Source organism: Danio aesculapii, chromosome 7 (assembly GCF_903798145.1).
Source record: "Danio aesculapii chromosome 7, fDanAes4.1, whole genome shotgun sequence".
NCBI lineage: Eukaryota > Metazoa > Chordata > Actinopteri > Cypriniformes > Danionidae > Danio > Danio aesculapii.
The window spans coordinates 11,575,895-11,598,600 of NC_079441.1; the positions used below are offsets into that span (position 1 = coordinate 11,575,895).

The 22,706-nt window shown below is 37.2% G+C and overlaps 1 protein-coding gene across 1 annotated transcript in view; it reads left to right on the forward strand.

The window, feature by feature from the left end:
- The first annotated feature begins 12,273 nt into the window (after window positions 1-12,273).
- ubap1lb (ubiquitin associated protein 1-like b) overlaps window positions 12,274-22,706 on the forward strand; it is a 29,624-nt gene continuing 19,191 nt past the window's right edge. Inside the window, exon 1 of the mRNA XM_056462704.1 lies at window positions 12,274-12,408. Within this exon, the coding sequence (XP_056318679.1) occupies window positions 12,277-12,408 (132 nt within the window). The 5' untranslated portion in view covers window positions 12,274-12,276. The remainder of the gene's footprint in view (window positions 12,409-22,706) is intronic.

Here is a 22,706-nt window from a genome sequence, read left to right on the forward strand (position 1 = left end):
TGAAATCTTGGAGTGAATGCCAGGCGTTACGTTTGGAGAAACCAGACACCGCTCATCACCAGGCTTAAAACCATCCCTACAGTGAAGCATAGTGGTGGCAGCATCATGCTGTGGGGATGTTTTTAAGCAGCAGGAACTAGAAGACTAGTCAGGATAGAGGGAAAGATGAATGCAGCAATGGACAGAGACATCCTGAATGAAAACCTGCTTCAGAGTGCTCTTGTCCTCAGACTGGGGCGAAGGTTCATCTTCTAGCAGGACAATGACCCAAAGCACACTGCCAAATTATCAATAGAGAGGCTTCACAACAACTCTGTGAGTGGCCCCCAGGGCCCAGACCTAAATCCTATTGAACAACTCTGGAGAATCTGAAAATGGCTGTACAACCATCGCTTCCCATCCAACCTGATAGAGGTACTGCAAAGAGGAATGGGCAAAAATTCCCAAAGCCAGTGTGCCAAGCTTGTGGCATCATATTCTCGGGCTGTAATCACTGCCAAAGGTGCATCAACAAAGTATGAGCAAGGCTGTGAATACTGATGTACATGTGATTTTTTCAGGTTTTTTATTTTTAATAAATTTGCAACAATTTAAAAAACTCTTTCACGTGGCTATTATGGGGTATTGTGTGGAGAATTTTGAGGAATTAAATGAATTGAATCCATTTTGGAATAAGGCTGTAACATTAAAAAATGTGGAAAAAGTGAAGCGCTATCAATACTTTCCAGATGCACTGTGAATCATAAATTTAGAAAAGCTGTGAAGTCTATTAAATTTCCTCCATAGCTGTATATGCATAAGTCTTTATTATTGGAAAAGTATCATCACAACGGTTTTATTGGCATTCACCCATTTATTTGCAGGATGATCTAGTATTATCAGTAGTCCTACAAAACTCGTCCCAATGTTGACTAGTGTGAAAAAGACTCATTACTCACACTGTATTCCCTCTAATCTGCTTAACGCAGCTTGTGTTGTGTCAAATAAACCACATCTTGGGTACGTTACTCGTCCAAATAATGCGTATCACTCCTCAATAAGCAAACAAAGTGAGTGTTTTGTAAGTTGTGTGTGCGTCATGTTGAGCAGGTGTGAGCGGCTCAGGTGAGCAGCCAATGTCTGAGTGGTGTCAGTGGATTAGTGGAGCAGAGGAGTTAACACACAGACAAGCGCACGTGTCTCAGAGTGAAGAAACACACAGACACACGCTGGGCACAAACCACAGGTCAGTAGTAGATATTTACTCTACCTTATTTTCACTCATTACTGTAAGGGTGTAGGGTGAGTTTGGGTGTTTTAAAGCATTTTAAACCTGTTGACGTGTGTGTGTGTACAGCTATGAACAATTAAGAGACCACTAATACGTATATTTTTCAGTTTTTGTTGATGCATAGGATCTTATTAGGACTATTTGTCTGTATTCTGCTAAAGGTCTGCTAATGTTTCTTTTCATTTCAAAGCAAAATATTGTCACGCACAGCATTTTTTATTTGGGCAATTACAGTCGGTTAGATGTTTTTGTTTGCTTTGATTTGAAAATCAGGTTTATTTTCATTTACTTTTACTTTAATTCTTGTGTAAAATCAAATATAATGTAAAGTCAATATAATGTAAAGGGATAGTTCACTCAAAAATGAACATTCTGATATCATTTATTCATCTTGCAATTGTTCCAAACATATTTTGAATTTTTTTCTTTTGTTGAACACAAAAGAAGATATTTTGTAGAATGTTGTAAACTGTAACCATTGACTTCCAGAGTATTTGTTTTTTTCCTACTATGTAAGTCAATGTTCACAGGTTTTTTGGGTTTCTTCAAAATATCTTTTTTTCCCTTTGTGAACACAAAAGAAGATATTTGTAGAATGTTGTAAACCTGTAACCATTGACTGCCAGAGTATTTGTTTTTTTCCTACTATGTAAGTCAATGTTTACAGGTTTTTGGATATATCAAAATATCTTCTTTCCTTGGTTGAACACAAAAGAAGATATTTTGTAGAATGTTGTAACACCTGTAACCACTTCCATAGTATTTGTTTCCTAATTTGCAAGTCAGTGGTTACAGGTTTCAGGTTTCTTCAAAATATCTTCTTCTTTTATTGAACACAAAAGAAGATATTTTGTAGAATGTTGTAAACCTGTAACACTGGGCCTCCATAGTATTTGTTTTCACTACTATGCAAGTAAGTGGTTACATACAGGTTTTCAGGTTTCTTTAAAATATCTTCTTTTGTTGAACACAAAAGAAGCCGTTTTGTAGCCTTCACCACTGGTTTCTTCAAAATAACTTCTTTCTTTTGTTGAACACAAAAGAAGATATTTTGAAAAATGTTTGGAAACATTCAACCATTGACTTCCGTAGTTGTTTTTCCTACTATGTAAGTCAATGGTTTAAATGTTTTCAGGTTTCTTCAAAATGTCTTCTTTCTTTTGTTGAACACAAAAGAAGATATTTTGTAGAATGTTTGTAAACCTGTAATCATTGATCTACACAGTATTTGTTTTTACTACTATGCAAGTCAATGGTTACAGGTTTTCAGGTTTCTTCAAAATATATTTTTCTTTTGTTGAACACAAAAGAGATATTTTGTAGAATGTTTTAAACATGTACCACTTCAATAGCATTGTTTGTAATACTATGTAAGTCAATGGTTACAGGTTTTTGGGTTTCTTCAAAATATCTTCTTTCCTTTGTTGAACACAAAAGAAGATATTTGTAGAATGTTGTAAACCTGTAACCACTTCCATATATTTGTTTTTCTCTATTGCAAGTGGTTACAGGTTTTCAGGTTTCTCAAAATATCTTCTTTTGTTGAACCAAAAGAAGCCGTTTTGTAGCTTCACCACTGGTTTCTCAAATAACTTCTTTCTTTTGTTGAACACAAAAGAAGATATTTTGAAAAATGTTGAAAACCTGTAACCACTGACTTCCGTAGTTTTGTTTTTCTTACTATGCCAAGTCAATAGTTCCATGTTTCAGGTTTCTTCAAATACTTATTTTGTTGAACACAAGAAGAGATATTTCGTAAATGTTGTAAACCTGTAATCATTGATCTACATAGTATTTGTTTTTACTACTATGCAAGTCAATGGTTACAGGTTTTCAGGTTTCTTCAAAATATCTTCTTTCTTTTGTTGAACACAAAAGAAGATATTTTGTAGAATGTTTTAAACATGTAACCACAAATGAATTAAAATGCTCTATTTACAACATTTCATTTGAACAGAGATGAAGCTCCAGCAGAAAAGTTGCACAATAAACATAGATTTTGCTCAAAAAATGTAAAATGTACACTGTAAAATATCTGTTAATCAACAGTTTCCATATTTTGTAATTCACAAGTGTTTATTTACGGTTGTGAATTGCATTATGGGAGCTTGATCTCTGCTCGGTTGACCTTTGATGTGAAAATTCACTCTACAGTTTAACAAAGTGACTTTTGCTGACATTTTAAGTAGCCTGTAATATAGGATGTATAAGCAATAATATATAGAGAAGTCTGTAAAATAACAGAAAATGTACTGTTATACAATATACATCCACAGCCAGACAATATATCACTTCAAACTATTACGAATGATAATAACATTGAGTGTCCATGAACTCAATTATAAATTCATTAACAGAGTTTATCTTACACCCTTAATCTGAAAAAGGTACAGAAGCTCCTCTGATCTTTGTTTTAACTGTTAAAAATGCAAAGGATCATTCCTTCACTGGTTCTGGTATGACAAAATCATCTCTGCTTGGAAGATAATACATATTATCTACAAGCACTCTTTAAGATAGCATTTTGTTTTTCTCTTGAATTTTATTTGTTATATGGTGAATTCGAGAATGTGTTAGACTCCCACATCAAGCATTTGTTTTTAATCTTGGTTTATACTGGCAAAGAATCTATACTTTTATTGTGGTCGTCGTCTCAGTATACCCCTCCTTTAAAATGTGGTTGTCAAGTATGTACGCTATTTCCACTCGAGAAACTTACTAAGGCATACATCGGACGTCCGATGATTTTTCTATGGACACCTTTTTGGCTCTCATTCATTCATTTTATTTTCAGCTTAGTCCCTTTATTAATCAGGGGTAGCCACAGTGGAATGAATCGCCAACTTATCCAGCATATGTTTCTATGCAGCGGATGCCCTTCCAGCTGCAACCCAACACTGGGAAACACCCATACACACTCTTTCACACACCTACGCTATGGACAATTTAGCTTATTCAATTCACCTATAGCGCATGACTTTGGACAGAGGGGGAAACCGGAGCAGAAATGCCTACTGACCCCAGCCGGGCTCGAACCAGCAACCTTCTTGCTGTGAGGCGACAGTGCTAACCACTGTGGCGCCACCTTTTTGGTATACCATTAATAATTTCTCCTGATTTTTGTGGTGCATATTATCTTGTTATCCTGTTTAATTGTATTTTTCCCATTATTTCCTACTGTATAGCTCAGACTGTATTTAACTGCGGAAGTATTAAAATAACCAACGATTAATAAAAATGATTAAATGAATGCATTCCGCTAATAATAATAATAAAAAATTAAAAAACTGTAAAAATAAATCAATAAAAATAATTGAAGTCACTCTTTCAAACTTTTCAAGGTTAAAATTTGTTGGAAAAAATATCAAGGTCCCATAATGCAATTCAAAAGCATAAATAAATGGAAAAATAAAATCATGAATCACAAAATACCTAAAACTGCTAATGTATGGATGTTTTTACAGTGTGTATTTACATGTATTTATGCATCATAGAGGCATTATTCTGTTGTCTAAGGTGATTAGAAAAGAAATATAAACTGAAAAGGGTTTAAAATTGAGAATTAATTTGAATAATTAAGATTTTCTTACGTTTTTGAAACTAATTATCATATTTAACAATGACAGAATTCTCACTCTAGAAGTTTACTCCTTTTCCAAACCTGTATGAGCTTGAACACATAAAGAAGATATTCTATTGGTATCGAAACAGTTCATGGCCACCATTGACTTCCATAGTAGGGAAAATTACCATGGAAGTCAATGGTGGCCATAAACTAGAAGTGGAAACCAGTCATGACCAATCATTCTGGAAGAGAACTATATCCAAACATCAACAGAAATTAGTCCAAGGCACTCGGAAATGTGGAAAAATTTAAAAAGGCTTTATTCACATGACTTATTCTTAAAAAAATCTACGCGTTTTCAGCAACAATCTGGCTTTATCAGGGTAACAGTGATCAGGTGCGTTTAGAGTCTCTTTTGAGTACTATGGTCACATGACTCATTCAAACATCTCAACAACACTCAAATAATTATGTATCTTATGTCAAAGAACTATATCAAAGTTTGGCCTTTTCTAGAGTCATTCATTCATTTCCCTGCGGCTTAGTCCCTTGTTTATCAGGGGTCACCACAGTGGAATGAACCGCCAACTATTCCAGGATATGTTTCACATAACGTATTCCCTACCAGCCGCAACCCAGTACTGGGAAACACCCATACACTCTCACATTCACACACACACACACTCATAGACTACGGCCAATTTAGTTTATCCAGTTCACTTAAAGCGCATGTTTTTGGACTGAAACCCATGCCTACACAGGGAGAACATGCAAACTCCTCACAGAAATGTCAACTGGCCCAGCCAGGACTCGAACCAGCAACCTTCTTGCTGTAAGGCTATAGTGCTAACCACTCAGCCTCTGTGCGGCCCCCCTTTTCTAGTATCAGCATGGCAATACAAGGCCAGATTTTTCATCTTGAATTGACTTAAGACCTCTCACAGCATCATTACTGTTAGTGTAGTCACTCAGCCTCGATATCTTCATCTCGTGATTTAGGCAGAACTTACTGAACTTTCCATTGTTCTTTCCTGCACCAGAAGGAACACATCTTAAGAGCTTATCAAGCATCTGGCTCTTAAGACTCGTCTCGCATTGAAAACCTAAAACCATCTGGTGAAAAAGGTGCAGAGCGGCATATTAAGATCAGCTCTGAGCATCTGTCAGGAGCGTCTGCTGCAGGACACCACCTGCTATGAGGACTTCTCTTTACAATATAAACATACACTGCGCTTACCTAATATCTGCACCCCTGATAAAAAGAAACAAAGCCCCATAGCCAGCCTATTGAAAGGGGGCTTCTGTATTCGCCTCATTATTACATTTATAGTGCTGCCAGTAAGTTACTGTAAATATACATTTAATGTCTAACAGTGTAGCTCATAGGAATTCATAGGATTTCAATAAATATGCACCCATACATTTAATGAAGTATTTCTTTTTAAGGATTTTTACATGAGAAATGCACGAGCTCTTCCGGTGTGGTTTCTGACCGGTGAGCAGATGCTGGAGCATGTGTGTGTGCTGACGCTGAGACCGCCTCAGTAATCTTTAATCCCTAATCCTCTAGTCTCCTTACTATTGTATAACAGGTAAACAAATATAGAGACGTTTATAGTGAAACGTGGAACATGTTGGCGTTTTCTGAGAAGCAAAAATCGAGGAAAACCAAGCAATTTAGTCGTTTTTGCTATGCATTATTGCTATTGTTCTTACTAAATACTAAAAGTTTGTAATAAGCTTGTTAGTGTTATAATTTTAATATTATTCACTGGAGTCATTCACTGTAAAAATGCTGGGTTCCACACAATCGATTTGTGTTGGGACAACATGAAGGAATTAACTAACTTTTTAGTTTTAGTTTTACAAATTTAAGTGAATTGAACAAAACAATAAAGTTGTCGCTAAAATCTCAATAAATGTGTTGTTTCAGCTCATTTTAATACATAGTTTGAACAAATACTTAACGTCATTCACTGTAAAAAAAAAAATGCTGGGTTCCCTTCATGTTGTCCCAATACAAATCAATTAAGTTAACTTAATAGTTTTTACAAATTTAAGTAGATTGAACATAAAACAATTAAGTTGTCCGCAAAAAGATACAAAAGAATTGTTTCAACTCATATGAAATTTTTAAAGGATTTTTTTTAATATCTAACGCAATATTTATTGGATAAAAAAACAATAAAACCCTAATATTGCGAAATTTAAATTAACAAGTAAAAAACTAATACGCTTTATTTCATTTTTAAAATAAGAATTTTATGCAATTAAATTTGCCGTATAATACGCACTATGCTAACTTTGTGCTGTTATTACTTTGTAATGGTTGTTATTATATAAATGAGTAAACAATCTTTAATGAGCCCAGAAATAAGAATGGTGTGATTTCCTGAGGATCTTGTGAATTCTGCTCTTTAGTCAAAGGAATAAATTGAGTTTTAGAAATTTAACAATTGAAAAGTTTTTTTTTATTTACGATTCTACTGATTTGCTGTGTGTATATAACTAAAAAAATCTGTAAATTAACAGTTTCTGTATTTTGTGAATTTTTTTTTTTTTTTTTCTCATTTTATTTATGCTTTTGAATTGCATTGTCAGAATCAGAATCAGAATCAGTTTTATTGCCAAGTGTGCTTCACACACACAAGGAATTTGTTTGGCTACAGAAGCTTCCAGTGTACATAAAGTGACAAGTGACAACACAAAGTAAATCTGAAAAAATAAAATAATAATAATAAAAATGATGACATTAAAGAGCCCATATTATAGCGTTTTTGAAAAATGCCCTTCCATGTAGTGTGTAACACAGCTCCTATAGTGAAGTGAAATATCCAGCTAAGGCTAAATCTGTAAGTGTACGTGTTTAAAACTATTGATTCATCTATAACAAGATGTCGACTCATAGTGCTTCAAACGAAGTCGCCTTATAACGAGTCCTTAGGTGTTTCGCGATGACGCAGCCACGAAACACAAGCCTCACCCGTAGTTACGCGCTGCAAACAGGGAGATTTGAAACCTGCGGCCCCGCCCCACTAACACAGAAAAAACACCTAGAACACACCCACACAGACCGCCGCCGGTCCAATGAAGTCACGCTGTGCTCAGATGGTAATATTGACAGTCTCTACCCAAAGATGAGTTGTTAACCTGGTACAGTACACACGGTTAATCTTATATCTCTTATCACATGTAAGCCACGGTTAAACGCGACGCGTGCCGCTTTGTTACGGGTTTAACGTTAAAGGCTTTTGTGAGCTCGCGTTCCACTGCGTTTGTCGTTGCTATGGCGATCGATCGTAAGCTAGGAGACAGGAGACCGTGTCACATTCCCTAGTTCTTCTGAGAGCGTTGTGTGTGTGTGTGTGTGTGAGAGAGAGAGAGAGAGAGAGACTCGCCGTTCGTCGCTTTCCCTAGTTCTTCGAGGAGCGTTGTGTGGTGTGTGTGAGAGAGAGAGAGAGATGAGGAGAGAGAGAGAGAGAGAGAGAGAGAGACTCGCGTCGCTTTCCCTAGTTCTTCTGAGGAGCGTGTGTGTGTGTGTGTGTGAGAGAGAGAGCGAGAGAGAGACTCGCGTCGCTTCCCTAGTTCTTCTGAGGAGCGCTGTGTGTGTGTGTGTGAGAGAGAGAGAGGGAGAGGGAGAGAGAGAGAGAGAGAGAGAGAGACTCGCGTTCGCTTCCCTAGTTCTTCTGAGGAGCGTTTGTGTGTGTGTGATAGAGAGAGAGAGCAGAGAGGAGAGGAGAGAGAGAGAGAGAGAGAGGAGAGAGAGAGAGAGAGAGAGAGAGAGAGAGACTCGCGTCGCTTTCCTAGTTCTTCTGAGGAGCGTTGTGTGTGTTGTGTGTGTGTGAGAGACGAGAGAGAGGGGAGAGAGAGAGAGACTCCCGTCGATCTCCCCAGTGTCTCTTCTGAGGAGGGTTGTGTGTGTGTGTGAAAAAAGCCTTACACTATGAAGCGCGTGTGCACTGTGACTACTTTTATATAGTTGATTACCAGCTGGGCATTTCACTCTGTCTCGTGCTGAAGCCTGTCACTGTCGACCAATCGCAGCAGGCTGTCATCGGTCCAATCCAGCGCAGATTAGCTTCGCGCTGAGGAGGGGGTTGGGAACAAATGATCGCTGAACGATTCATATGGGAGTCGTTGGGATAATTAGGTAAAAAATAAATGCAGATTATAAGACCATCAAAGTGTTTATGACCTTGCAGCATATTAGACTGTTGTTGGAGACCCTTACAACCTAAATATGACCCTATTTCATGTATAATATGGGCTCTTAAACAGATGCGTTAGTGAAGAAACCTGGAGTTGAGTTGTTATGTACAGATTGTATATAATATACAGGTTATAAGGTGCTGTGTACAAGTGCGAATGTAGAAAGTATTGCATTGTATATTGATATAAGGTGCTGTGTACAAGTGCGTATGAGAAAGTATTGCACATATTTATTGCACAGTAGGGGAATATTTAACTGTTCATAAGGTAGACAGCCTGAGGAAAGAAACTTTTCCTGTGTCTGGCTGTTTTTGTGCTTGGTGCTCTGAAGCGCCGACCAGACGGTAACAGTTCGAACAGGTAGTGTGCTGGGTGTGAGGCGTCCAGAGTGATTTTGCGAGCCCTTTTACTCACTCTGGAAGAGTACAGTTCTTGAAGTGTAGGAAGGGTAGTGCCAGTGATTCGTTCAGCAGTCCGGACTATTCGCTGTAGTCTACGGAGGTCAGTTTTGGCAGCTGAGCCGAACCAGACGGTGATTGAAGTGCAGAGGATGGATTGGATGACAGCTGAGTAGAACTGTACGAGCAGCTCCTGTGGCAGGTTGAACTTCCTCAGCTGACGAAGGAAGGTACAGTCTCTGCTGGGCTTTCTTCACAATAGAGTCTATATGAATTGTCCCACTTCAGATCCTGAGAGATGGTGGTGCCCAGGAACCTGAATGACTCTACTGCAGCCACCGTGCTGTTCATGATGGTGAGTGGGGGAGTGCAGGGGGGTTTCCTCCTGAAGTCCACTATCATCTCCACTGTTTTGAGCGTGTTCAGCTCCAGGTTTGTTGTATCTGCACCATACGCCAGCCGCTCCACCTCCTGTCTGTATGCAGACTCGTCACCGTTCTGGATGAGGGCCGATAACAGTATTGTCGTCTGCAAACCTAATGAGTTTGATGGAGGGGTCTTTTGCAGTGCAGTCGTTGGTGTACAGGGAGAAGAGCAGTGAGAAAGAAACACATCCCTGGGGGGCACCCAGTGCTGATGGTGCGGCTGTCTGATGTGATTTTGCCCATTCTGACTAGCTGTTGTCTATCTGTCAGAAAGCTGGTGATCCATTGACAGACAGAGCTAGGAACAAGAGCTGGGCCAGTTTGTACTCAAGCAGTGATGGGACGATGTGTTAAAGGCAGACTGAAGTCCACAAACAGAATCCTTGCGTAGTTCCCTGGTTTGTCCGATGTTGTAGGGTATAATGCAGTCCCATGTGACTGCCTCATCCACAGACCGGTTTGCTCTATAGGCGAACTGCAGGGGGTCCAGCCAGGGGTCCAGTGATGTCCTTCAGATATGCTAGCACCAGTCTTCGAATGACTTCATGGCCACAGATTGTTAAGGCCACAGGTCTGTAGTCATTGAGTCCTGTGATCTTTGGCTTCTTCGGGATTGGGATGATGGTGGAGCGCTTAAAGCAGGATGGAACTTTGCGCTGTTCCAGTGAATCTATTGAAGATATGGGAGGAAAATGGGAGCCAGCTGGTCAGCGCAGGTTCTCAGACAGGCTGGTGGAGACACCATCTGGCCCTGGTGCTTTCCTTTTCTTATGTTTACTGAAGATCTGACGCACATTTTCCTCACTGATCTGAAGAGCAGGGGGGGAGAGGAAGATGGTGGAGGTGTTGATGGCTGTGTAGGGCGATGGTCCGGGCTGTGTTGATGTGGTGTTTGATGGCCGTGTAGGGAGATGGTCCAGGCTGTGTTGATGTGGTGTTGATGGCTGTGTAGGGAGATGGTCCGGGCGGGGTGTGAGGTGTCTGGTCATAGGTGTCAAACCTACAGGAGAACATATTCAGCTCGTTTGCAATATGTTTATTGCTGTCGATACTGTTGAATATTGTGGGACGTAATTTTTCTTTCAACAAACTTTAACCTTGAAAAATTTGAAAAATGACTTTTATTAGCATTTTTATAGTTTAAAGTGATATATTGTCTGGGTTGGTGTTGTTTATTACTCTATTATTACAGAAACCTTGTAATAATTTGCCCGTACATTTTCTGTAATCGACTTATTTCTCTCTCTCTCTCTCTCTCTCTCTCTCTCTCTCTCTCTCTCTCTCTCTCTCTCTCTCTCTCTCTCTCTCTTCTCTCTCTCTCTCTCTCTCTCTCTCTCTCTCTATATATATATATCTCATATATATATGCGGGCTAGAACACTACTCATACCAACGTTCTGCTTCATATAACCCCGATCTTGTATGACCTCCATTGGCTCCCAGTTGCATACCGTATTAAATTCAAAATTCTCCTCCTTGCATTAAGATCATTAAATGACCTTGCTCCCTCTTATCTTTTCAACATGCTTGTCCCCTACATCCCTACTCGCTCACTACGTTCCCCTGACTCTGGCCTCCTTGCTGTTCCTCAGTACCGCCTCTCTTCAATGGGGGGCAGATCATTTAGTGTTATTGCACCCAAACTCTGGAACTCTCTACCATGCTCAATTTGTTTTGTTAATAATATCTCAGAATTTAAATCTTTACTTAAAACTCACTTGTTTTCCTGAATGTTACACTTCTGATTTAATAAACTTACCACTTTGTTTGATCGACCTGTACTCTGCTTATTTGTCTCTTAGCTCTTGTTTTGTATTTCCAGCATGTTATGTTTGACTTCCTGTATGTTTGTGAACCTAATGTTGTCTCTACTTGATTATTGTTTCTTCAATGTCTGCTTGTACTATCTCTTTTTGTTACATTCTTTGTAAAGTGTTTTTGAGCTCTGGAAAGGCACTATATAAATAAAAAGTTATTTATATATATATATATATATATATATATATATATATATATATATATATATATATATATATATATATATATATACACACATATATATACATATATATAAACAAATGTATATATACACTTCATATTATTTCAAACTACTAAAATGTCAGCAATAGTCACTTTGTTAAACTGTAGAGTTGAATTTTCACCATCAAAAGTCAACAGAGCAGAGATCAATGTCCCGTAATGCAATTTGCAACCGTAAATAAATACTTGTGAATTACAAAATATGGAAACTGTTGATTAACAGATATTTTTACAATGTAAAAATCATCATTATGAAATCACAACTTTTCCAAAATGTTTCCTTTTTTTAGGGATGTGAAGGGTTAATTTGTTGTTTTTTGGATTCAGTTGATCCTTCATTTGCCACTTTTGCTTTCAGATAAGGTTGAAATGTCCTGTCTGGATGAGGTTTCCTTCAAGATCCCTCTGGGCTTTCTTGAAGATGCAAAGGAAGAGGTTGAGCTCATTTCCGCTCCAGAAATCCCCCTTCCAGACTACCTGAAGATCCTGCAGGAAACTGAGGTCTGTGCTTCCTCTGTCTGCTGCATGTCATCTGATGCCTTTAAAATAACACCTAACACACATTATTTTGCATGGATATGTATATACAGGGGTTGAACGATGAAACTGAAACACCTGGTTTTAGACCACAATAATTCATTAGTATGCTTTATTCTGGGCGTGGAACAGTCTTCTTTGGGGCTTCTCCACACTGTAACTCTCCCTAATGTGGGAAAGACAATGAAGGTGGACTCATTAGAGAACAATACATGTTTCACATTGTCCACAGCCAAATATTTTTACTGCTGGCACCAATGAAACCGGCGTTTGGCATTGGCACAAGATTTGGCTACAGCAGAACGATTAATGAAGATTGGCCACAAGGCTGGTCAATTTCAGCCATGAAACACAACAACATCCAGCACAAGATTGGCCAGTGTTGAGGGTACACTCACACTATGCTGTCCAAACCGTGCCCAGGTTTCTAGGATCGTTTGACAAGTTTGAGTGCTCCGAATCTGGCCCAGGTAGAAGAGGTGTACCAGAGCGTGGTTCGGTTGGGCTTTGGTGTGGTACACTTGTAGTATGAGTGCAAAGCGCGCCTTAGCCCGAAACTGAAGACGCGATGTCACTTTTAAGGGACTGTTTCATATGGATTTATTAATCATTCCTACTTTTCAATGAACTCAAACTGTTGTAGTTTATTAAAGACGCAAACCCCTCTGCACGACAGCTGCACCTTCAGCAAACCTCCTTATACCTGCAGCAAGAAGTTTTTTATTTTTATTTATGACGATCAAAGGTGAATTGAATTGAATTTTATTTGACAGATTTTAGACAAGCTGTTCAAGTATCCCATACATTTTGAAATAAAAACTGTCGAGGATAAAAACACAATAAAGCCCTGGGCTTGTTTCCATTGTGGTCCTCGCTGTTAAATAAAACAAAGTATAGCTTCAAAATACAGATGATGCATAAAACAGACAGTACCTCATACATTTTTAAAACGGGAACAAAATAATTCACAAATACATTCCTTCATTCATTAATTTTTCTTTTCGGCTTAGTCCCTCTCTCAATCAGGGATCGCCACAGCGGAATGAACCATCAACTTATCCAACATATGTCCCACGCAGCGAGTGGCCTTCCAGCTACAACTCTATACACAATCCAGTAACATATAAAATAAAAACATCCTTGTCCACCATGCAAACTAATTATCCTCAACAAACAACCATCTTTTGATTACTTTTTTGAACCTCCTTAAATCTTTTATTTCCTTGGTCGATTTTGGTAATTTGTTCCACATGATTGCACTTGTATATAAAACATATTTTTCCCCACTAGACTTCTAAATTTAAATAAACAAATATTAAAATCCCAACTACTACTACTGTATGAATGCTGTTGCCTCACCATCTGAAAATAGTTCACCAAATAACTAGGAACCACATTATTAAACATTTTACGTACCATTCCCAGTTTTAAAAAACATACTCTCTTACTAACAGTTAACATGCCTAATTTTTTAAAAGACTCTTTGTGCAAATGTGCTCTGGTGGAGCACATTTGTTGGAGGTGGAGGATCTGTTTAGCAAAACATTTGACTGCGTGTCACTGCATCCCAAGCGACTTAAACGATATAACTAAAGCAGTGTGCACTGTGCTGAGCGAGAGCACTTCTCTTCTGTCAAACTGAACTGTCACATCATTGATGACGTGAGTGTGCTCAGGTTGGGAAGGCAAAATGCAGTGTGAGTGCAGGTCGTCGGGGGAGAGGGGAGGGGGGCCAGGCGCGATTTGGCATGGTTCAAGGCAACTGTGGCAAGGCAAGTGTGAGTACTCCCTCAGTTTCATTCTCCAAGCCCTTTATATATGTGCGTGTGTAATCTACAAGACTAGCTGATCCGTTGACCAGTCTGTCAGCTGACTTTACACTTTCTGATTCGTTGACCTCTGAGTTTTGAGTAACTGTAAGTAGTTTTTTTGCTTGCCTTAATTGAAACAAAAATACAGCAAAAACACTGTGTTGTGAGTAACTATTATATTTGAAAAATCTGATGTTTGTTCCAATATGTTTTTAAATATATTAAACACATTCCTGATTTTATTTGTACTTAGTTTAAATACATTTTAATCATCATTACTCCATTTTGCAGTGTCACAAATAGAAACGTAATTATTTTACTTAATACTATCTCTGAAATGACAATATATGATTCTATATAATATATAATTATGATATAAATATGAGCAATATAATGATTTATTTAGCTGCAGTTCAAACGTTTGAGTTTTTCTTCTCTAAGGACTTATTATGCATCTCTGCTGCCATCTTGTGGCGGAAAGTCAACTGTCAATTTCTTTGCTCTGCTGATGGCTGTCAACTTGTTGAATCTCGGAAATAATAAATATTTAAAACAGGCACTATCCTTATAAATAAACTGCATAGTTGCAATCTAAACAACTACATTCTCGCCTAAAAAAGCCTCAGAAGTGCATTATGTTGTCCAACAGCTGCAATATTTGCCAAACTGAAGAGAGTTTATTTATCTGCTTGTCATGTAGGCGGAGTAATACAGAAGGGTCAGGAGGCTGTACGAGTGCTGTTATTGCAGAATATTGTACGGCAATCAACCAGTAAGATTCGAGAACCAGACAAAACTGTATAAAATATATATATATCATTTCAATTTACGTACAGTGCTCAGCACAATTGAGTACACCCCATTTAAAAAAATAAATATTTTTATCCATTTCTCAGTAAATGTAGGCAGTGTATTTTGGTGCATTTAATCAAAACAGATTTATTAAACAGATATATTTATTAATTAATATTTTAGTCACCAAAAATATTTAGAAATTGAAAGATACTACAATTAAATTCAAGCAAAATATTGCAAAAAATGACAACCTACAAACTTTCAACTAAATTTGTCAATGTTTTTGCTTCTCTTGATTTTTTTTCTCTTTTATAAATTTGTATTTAATATTTTTCTATAACATGTACATTTGGGTGTACTAGTTTTTGGACTGTTATCGTAGGTTATTTTGTTAGATTAGCTTTAGATTTGGCTTCAGTACTGACTAATCTAATGTATATGCACAAATATAATATTGTATAGCTTCCTATTAAAAAAATGAATTTAAAAGATTTCTTGTGAGGGTGTACTCCTAAACTAAACTAAATGTTGAGCACCGTTTAAATACATGTGCATATATAAAAACACTACATATTTTTTAAATATCCGTTTGTACAGCTGACTTTTTTTTAGCAAAGAATAATTAACAAGCACGAAACAAAGTTTTTTTTTGTCTTGCTGCTGATGACGTGCAGACACTAGAAATGTATTGTAACGTTAGGTCTTTGCTATCACCCTTGGTCTATTTAATGCATTAAAACCTGTACTTTATGTATCATCTCTCCAGAGAACCCAGAGTTCTGTACAAACACAGAGCTCTTAAAGAGACTGTTCCAGTCAGAGCATCTGTGACTGCCATAAACTGCATTAAGCTAAATGTAATTTGCCATGAGCTTCGCTGATTACAGCAGCCGTCGTCCTTAATGCAATTTTCAGGCTGTCGCTAACAAGGTCATAGAGAAGCACAAAGACACTTGTAACATGCATTGGTGTGAGTGCATCTTTGCTACCTCCAACCCATTCCCATCTGTCATTACTGTTATATTACTGTTTAAAGCAGGGATGGCCAAACTTTTCCCTATAAAGGGCCAAAAAGCAAACTTGATTGAGGGCTGTGGGCTGAATATATATACCAAACCGTATATATTAAATTTGCCATGGGTAATTTCCTAATTTATTCAGTAATATTTAATAATAACTAGAAAATGTTGCTTTAAATCATGTTAACTAATGCAGTATCATTTTTAACATTTTATAATGAACTTATTAGAGTAAAAACATAAGCAATCCCATTTATAACACAATGCTGTTCAATGCTGAATACACTAGTCAAGCTGCTCCTGCCCTTACCTTAAGGTCTGATTCATTTACAACAGGGGTCACCAATCTCAATCCTGGAGGGCCGGTGTCCCTGCAGGGTTTAGCTCCAACTTGCCTCAACACACCTGCCTGGATGTTTCAAGTACACTTAAGACCTTGATTAGCTTGTTCAGGTGTGTTTGATTATGGTTGGAGCTAAAATCTGCAGGACACCGGCCCTCCAGGATCAAATTTGGTGACCCCTGATTTACAACATTTAATTGAATCATTTAATTTTAGTTGGCTTCTTTTCTAGCTCAGCAATAAAACAAAGAAACAAAATGTATATGTTAAATTCGACATGACAATCTCTGTCAAAGACATTCACCCCAACCACCTCCTCATCAATCTCCCTCTGTTTTCAGATGGGGTCGCAGGCCAAATTAAAGGTTACCATGGGCCAATTTTGGCCTGCAGGCCCTACTTTGGGCATCTCTGGTTTAAAGGAACACTCCATCTTTTTTGCAAATAGGCTTAAACTGTTAAGTTTTACCATGGTTGGGTCCATTAAGTCCATTAAATCTCTGGGACTTTCAGAAGCACTTTTAGCTTAGCTTAGCATAGACTATTGAATCGGATTAGACCATTAGCATCTCACTCCAAAAATGTCCAAAGAGTTTTGATAATTTTTCCTCATTAAAGCTTGATTCTTCTGTAGTTACGCCGTTTTACTAACGTTACTAGAAAATGAAAATTAGCTATTTTCTCGATTTATATTTTCAGGTTCTGTGTTGTTATGTTCCATGTGCTTATGTTTTGGTCATGTGATTCCTTTGTTCAGTTTTTCTGTCTGTCATTTGTTTCATGAGTTTCACCTGCGTCTCTCCCCTGTATGTAATCAGTTTAATTATGTCCCTTGAATTTATACCCCTGAGTTTGTTTAGTTCCTTGTCCGGTATTGAATTGTCTTCATGTGTGTTCCCACGTGTGATTCCAGTGTTCCTGTGTAGGTGTCATTGTTAATAAATATTCGTGTTTTGAAAACTCCTGCGATCCCGTGCCTATGTGAGAGAGAGTGAGTTGTGGCAGATATGACTAGGAACTATTTTCTCGTTCTGGCTTACTAATAAAAGTCAATTTGCTGATGTACCATGATTGCAGCATGCACAATATTACACAGTGCCCGAAAATAGCACCATGCCCTACACGTGACTTGATGCACCATTTAGAATCTGTAATGTCATTGAGCCTGCTGCAGTCATGCCACAGCTACAAATTAACTTTTATTATTACGCCAAAATGAAAATGAAAGTATAGTTCCCATCCATATCGGTCTAAAAATAGCAACTTTTCATTTTCTGTCACCCTTAGTAAATGATGTAACTACAGAAGAGTCAAGCTTTAATAGGAAAGTTATCGAAACTTTATTTTTTTTTTGAGTGAGATGCCAATGGTCTTATCTGATTCAATGATATGCTAAGATAAGCTAACCTGTAGATTGGCTGAATGGATTCAGAAATGGTAAAACTCAAATATTTACCTCAAATACTTATAAAATAATTATTAAATAAATATTATAAAATAATAAAATAAAACATAAATGAATAAAATAATATAAAAATTATATAAAAAATATAGAAATATAAAAATATAGCTAGATAGCTAGATGGATATATAGAGGGACGGATGAATGGATAGACAATGAGAAGATGGATGGATGGATAGAGAGAGATGGATGGGTGGATGTTTGGATAGAGAGATGGATGGGTGGGTGATTGGATAGAGAGATAAATGGATGAATGAATGGATGGATGGAGAAAATAGATGGATGATTGGATAGAATGAGAAAACAGATAGATGGATGGATGGTTAGATAGAATGAGCAAACAGATAGAGATATATTCATGGATGGAGGGATGGATAGATAGATGGATGGATTGAGAATAGATGGATGGATAGAATGACAAAACGGATAGATATATAAATAGATGGATGGATGGATAGAGGGATGGATGGATGGATTGAGAAAATGGATAGATAGATGGATGGATGATTGGATAAAATGAGAAAACTGATGGATGATTGGATAGATAGAATGAGAAAATAGATAGATGGATGGATGGATGGATGGATGGATGAATAGAGAGAGGGATGGATGGATTGAGAATAGATGGATGGATAGAATGAGTAAACGGATAGATATATAAATAGATGGATGGATGGATAGAGGGATGGATGGATGGATGGATTGAGAAAATGGATGGATAGATGGATTGTGAAAATAGATGGATGGATGGATGGGTGGATGGATGGATAGAATAAGAAAATAGATGGATGAATGGATAGAATGAGAAGATAGACAGACAGACAAATAGATGGATGGATGGATGGATGGATGGATTGAGAAAATAGATAGATGGATGGATGATTGTGTAGACAGAATGAAAAAATAGATGGATGGATGGATGAATGGATGATTGGATAGAATGAGAAAACAGAGATATATAGATGGATGGATGCATTGATTTGATAGAATGAGAAAACAGAGATATAGAAATATGGATGGATGGATGGATGGATTGAATGAGAAGACAGATAGACAGATGGATGGATAGATGGATGGATAAATGGATAGATAGAATGACAAAATGAATAGATAAGAAAAGGATATAAATCATCCTTTAAAAGTACCTTATTTAGCTCAGAGGTGTGCAGTTGATAAACAGTCAGAATTAAAGCACAGTTAACCATCTCTCTGACTGCAAACACGAAACAATGCAAGTGAATAAAGTTCATGGCTGTCATTAATCTATGCAATGTTGATGTAATTGTTACTGTAGATCCAGTGGGATAAAATGCCTCAAATTCCTCCAGGTTTCTGTGTTACTGGTCAAGGTATTCGCAAAGTAAACACTGCTGTCAGAGGTTATTACAATCCAATCAGAAATAAGTTAATGTGATCCTTTTATGGCGATGTGCTCGACTCGGGTTTGTGTAAATTCTCAGTCATTTGTTGCTTGTCTGTCCAAGAACAATATCGTGTACCTGCCTTGGAGCTTTGCATGCTTGGTTTTGACTTGAATGGGATGCAGATTGTTGTGTAATATCTGGCCGGTGTGTGTACTTCTCTTTTGAACATCTGTTTTGTGGTGCTCCGTGATCCATAATTCTGATAATGGCAGATGTTATTAATATTCAGAGGGATTCCCGTAGCAGTAGGTCATACATTTTGCTAGAGCTAAAGCACAGATTTGAATATACAAAGATTAAATTACCATGAATGAGAGAACGTGCAACATGGTGAAATACGTCCCGTTGACCATTAAAATGATCAAATATGAAAATTTGATTATACTTTTATTAATTGTTTCATAAAATTTACATATTAAATCTTACTGTGCATTTAAACTACATCCATCAAGCTCGAAAACCTTCAGACCCTCATCTAATGATCTGTTTATCACCATCAATATTTAGCTTAAATATGTAATAAACATGCTAGCAACTTGCTTATGCATGTTAGCAGCTGGTATTCATGCTACTAACATTTTAGCAAAATCTGAATTCATGTTACCAACATGTAAACCATGCAAGAAATATGTTAACAATGCTAAAACGTTTTTAACACATTAGCGACATGCTTGGAGCATGTTATAATGTGTTTGAAAAATCCCAGAAACATGATAGCAATCTGTCAGCAATGCTAGGGAAATGTTAGCAACATGTAAAGCATATTAGTGATATGTTAACCAAGCTATAAATTAGCTAACAACATTCTAGCAGCATCTTATAATGTGTTAGATGCATCCTAAATAATGCTAGCAGCATGTAAAACATATTAGTGATTTGTTAACCACACTATAAATTAGCTAGCAACAACCTAGCAGCATCTTATAATGTGTTAGATACATCCTAAATAATGCTAGCAACATGTAAACCATATTAGTGATTTGTTAACCACACTATAAATTAGCCAGCAACATTCTAGCATCATCTTATAATGTGTTAGATACATCCTTAATAATGCTAGCAACATGTAAACCATATTAGTGATATGTTAATCACACTTTACATCAGCTAGCAACATTCTAGCAATGTGTTAGATACATCCTAAATAATGCTAGCAACATGTAAACCATATTAGTGATATGTTAACCACACTTTACATTAGCTAGCAACATTCTAGCATCATCTTATAATGTGTTAGATACATCCTAAATAATGCTAGCAACATGTAAACCATATTAGTGACATGTTAACCACACTATAAATTAGCCAGCAACATTCTAGCAGCATCTTATAATGTGTTAGATACATCCTTAATAATGCTAGCAACATGTAAACCATATTAGTGATATGTTAACCACACTATAAATTAGCTAGCAACATTCTAGGAGCATCTTATGTGTAATGCTAGCAATATTTTAACCATTTTATGCACATGCAAGCAACTTCCTAATTTATTTTACCAACATGCTAACTTTATTTATTTAACATTGTTAAATATAACCATGCTAGAATTTACTATGTAAATTAATGGTAACAACAAATTAGAAATATGCTAAAACATTCTTGAAGCATGCTAATTAATACTAGTAAAGTATGTCAGCAGCATGTTAATTCATGCTAATAATATCTTAACCATCTTGAAAACTAAGATAACATGTTAGCAGTGTGCTAACTCTTGCTAGAAACATGCTAGCATCTTCCTAATTCATGCTAGCTAATTAGTAAACGAAACGTGTTACAAATGTGAAAGAATATGCTAGAAACAATGTGAAATATATTGTGTATGCTAATCATGTCTGGCTTTTCAAAAGTTATTTAATCGATTTAATACCTGACTTTTCAGGTATCACATTTGGTTCATTTAGGCCATAAAACTTTACTCATTTAGTTTTATTTTGCATATAGGAACTTTTTTATAAATAGTAGCAGAGAAAGGCTGTACACTAACAGTCTTTAAATAGGTTTCAGATAGATATTTCAGAGATTTTTCTTTTAAAATTGTGTTTATTATGTCTAAAATTTCTCCATCATAACCATTTTAAAAATATTGTTGTCTGGTCTGTACATTCCTTAAGAGTCATAAGGTTGCAAATTAAATATACAAGATGTGTTCCCAGTCTGGGAAGTTTTAATGTTGACATTAGCAAGATCTGAAAAGCACTGGTTTATAATGTTTGTTTGATGTAAAGATGAATGTCCTGTGTTCTGATCTTCCAGTATACTAGATAGAAAGACGAACGGACGGAAGGATGGATGGATGGAATGAGAAAACAATAGACAGACAGACAGACAGACAGACAGACAGACAGACAGACAGACGGATGGATGGAATGAGAAAACAATAGATGGATGGATGGATGGATGGAAGGAATGAGAAAGTGGATGGATGGATGGAATGAGAAAACAATAGATAGATAGATAGATAGACAGACAGACAGACAGACAGACAGACAGACAGACAGACAGACAGAAAGACAGACGGATGGAATGAGAAAACAATAGATGGATGGATGGATGGATGGATGGATGGATGGATGGATGGATGGATGGATGAAATGAGAAAATGGATGGATGGATGGATGGAATGAGAAAACGATGGATGGATGGAGGGATAGATAGATGGATGAAATAAGAAGATAGATCGATCGATAGATAGACAGACAGACAGACAGACACAGACAGATGGAATGAGAAAACAATGAATGGATGGATGAAATGAGAAGATGGATGGATGGATGGATGGATGGATGAAATGAGAAAATGGATGGATGCAATGGAAAAACGATGGATGGATGGATGGATGGATGGATGGATGGATGGATGGAAGGAGAAAACGATGGATGGATGGATGGATGGATGGATGGATGATGGATGGATGGATGTAATGAGAAAACGATGGATGGATGGATGGATGATGGATGGATGGATGAAATAAGAAGATGGATGGATGGATAGAATGAGAAAACGATGGATGGATGGATGGATGGATGGATGGATGGATGGATGATGGATGGATGGATGGATGTAATGAGAAAACGATGGATGGATGGATGGATGAATGGACGGATGGATGGATGAAATGAGAAAATAGATAGATAGACAGACAGACGGATGGAATGAAAAAACAATAGATAGATGGATGGATGAAATGAGAAGATGGATGGATGGATTGAATGAGAAAACTATAGAGAGATGGATGGATGAAATGAGAAAATGGATGGATGGATAGAATGAGAAAACGATGGATGGATGGATGGATGGATGGAGGGATAGATGGATGGATGGATAAAATGAGAAGATAGATAGATAGATAGATAGATAGATAGATAGATAGATAGATAGATAGATGGATGGATGGATGGATGGATG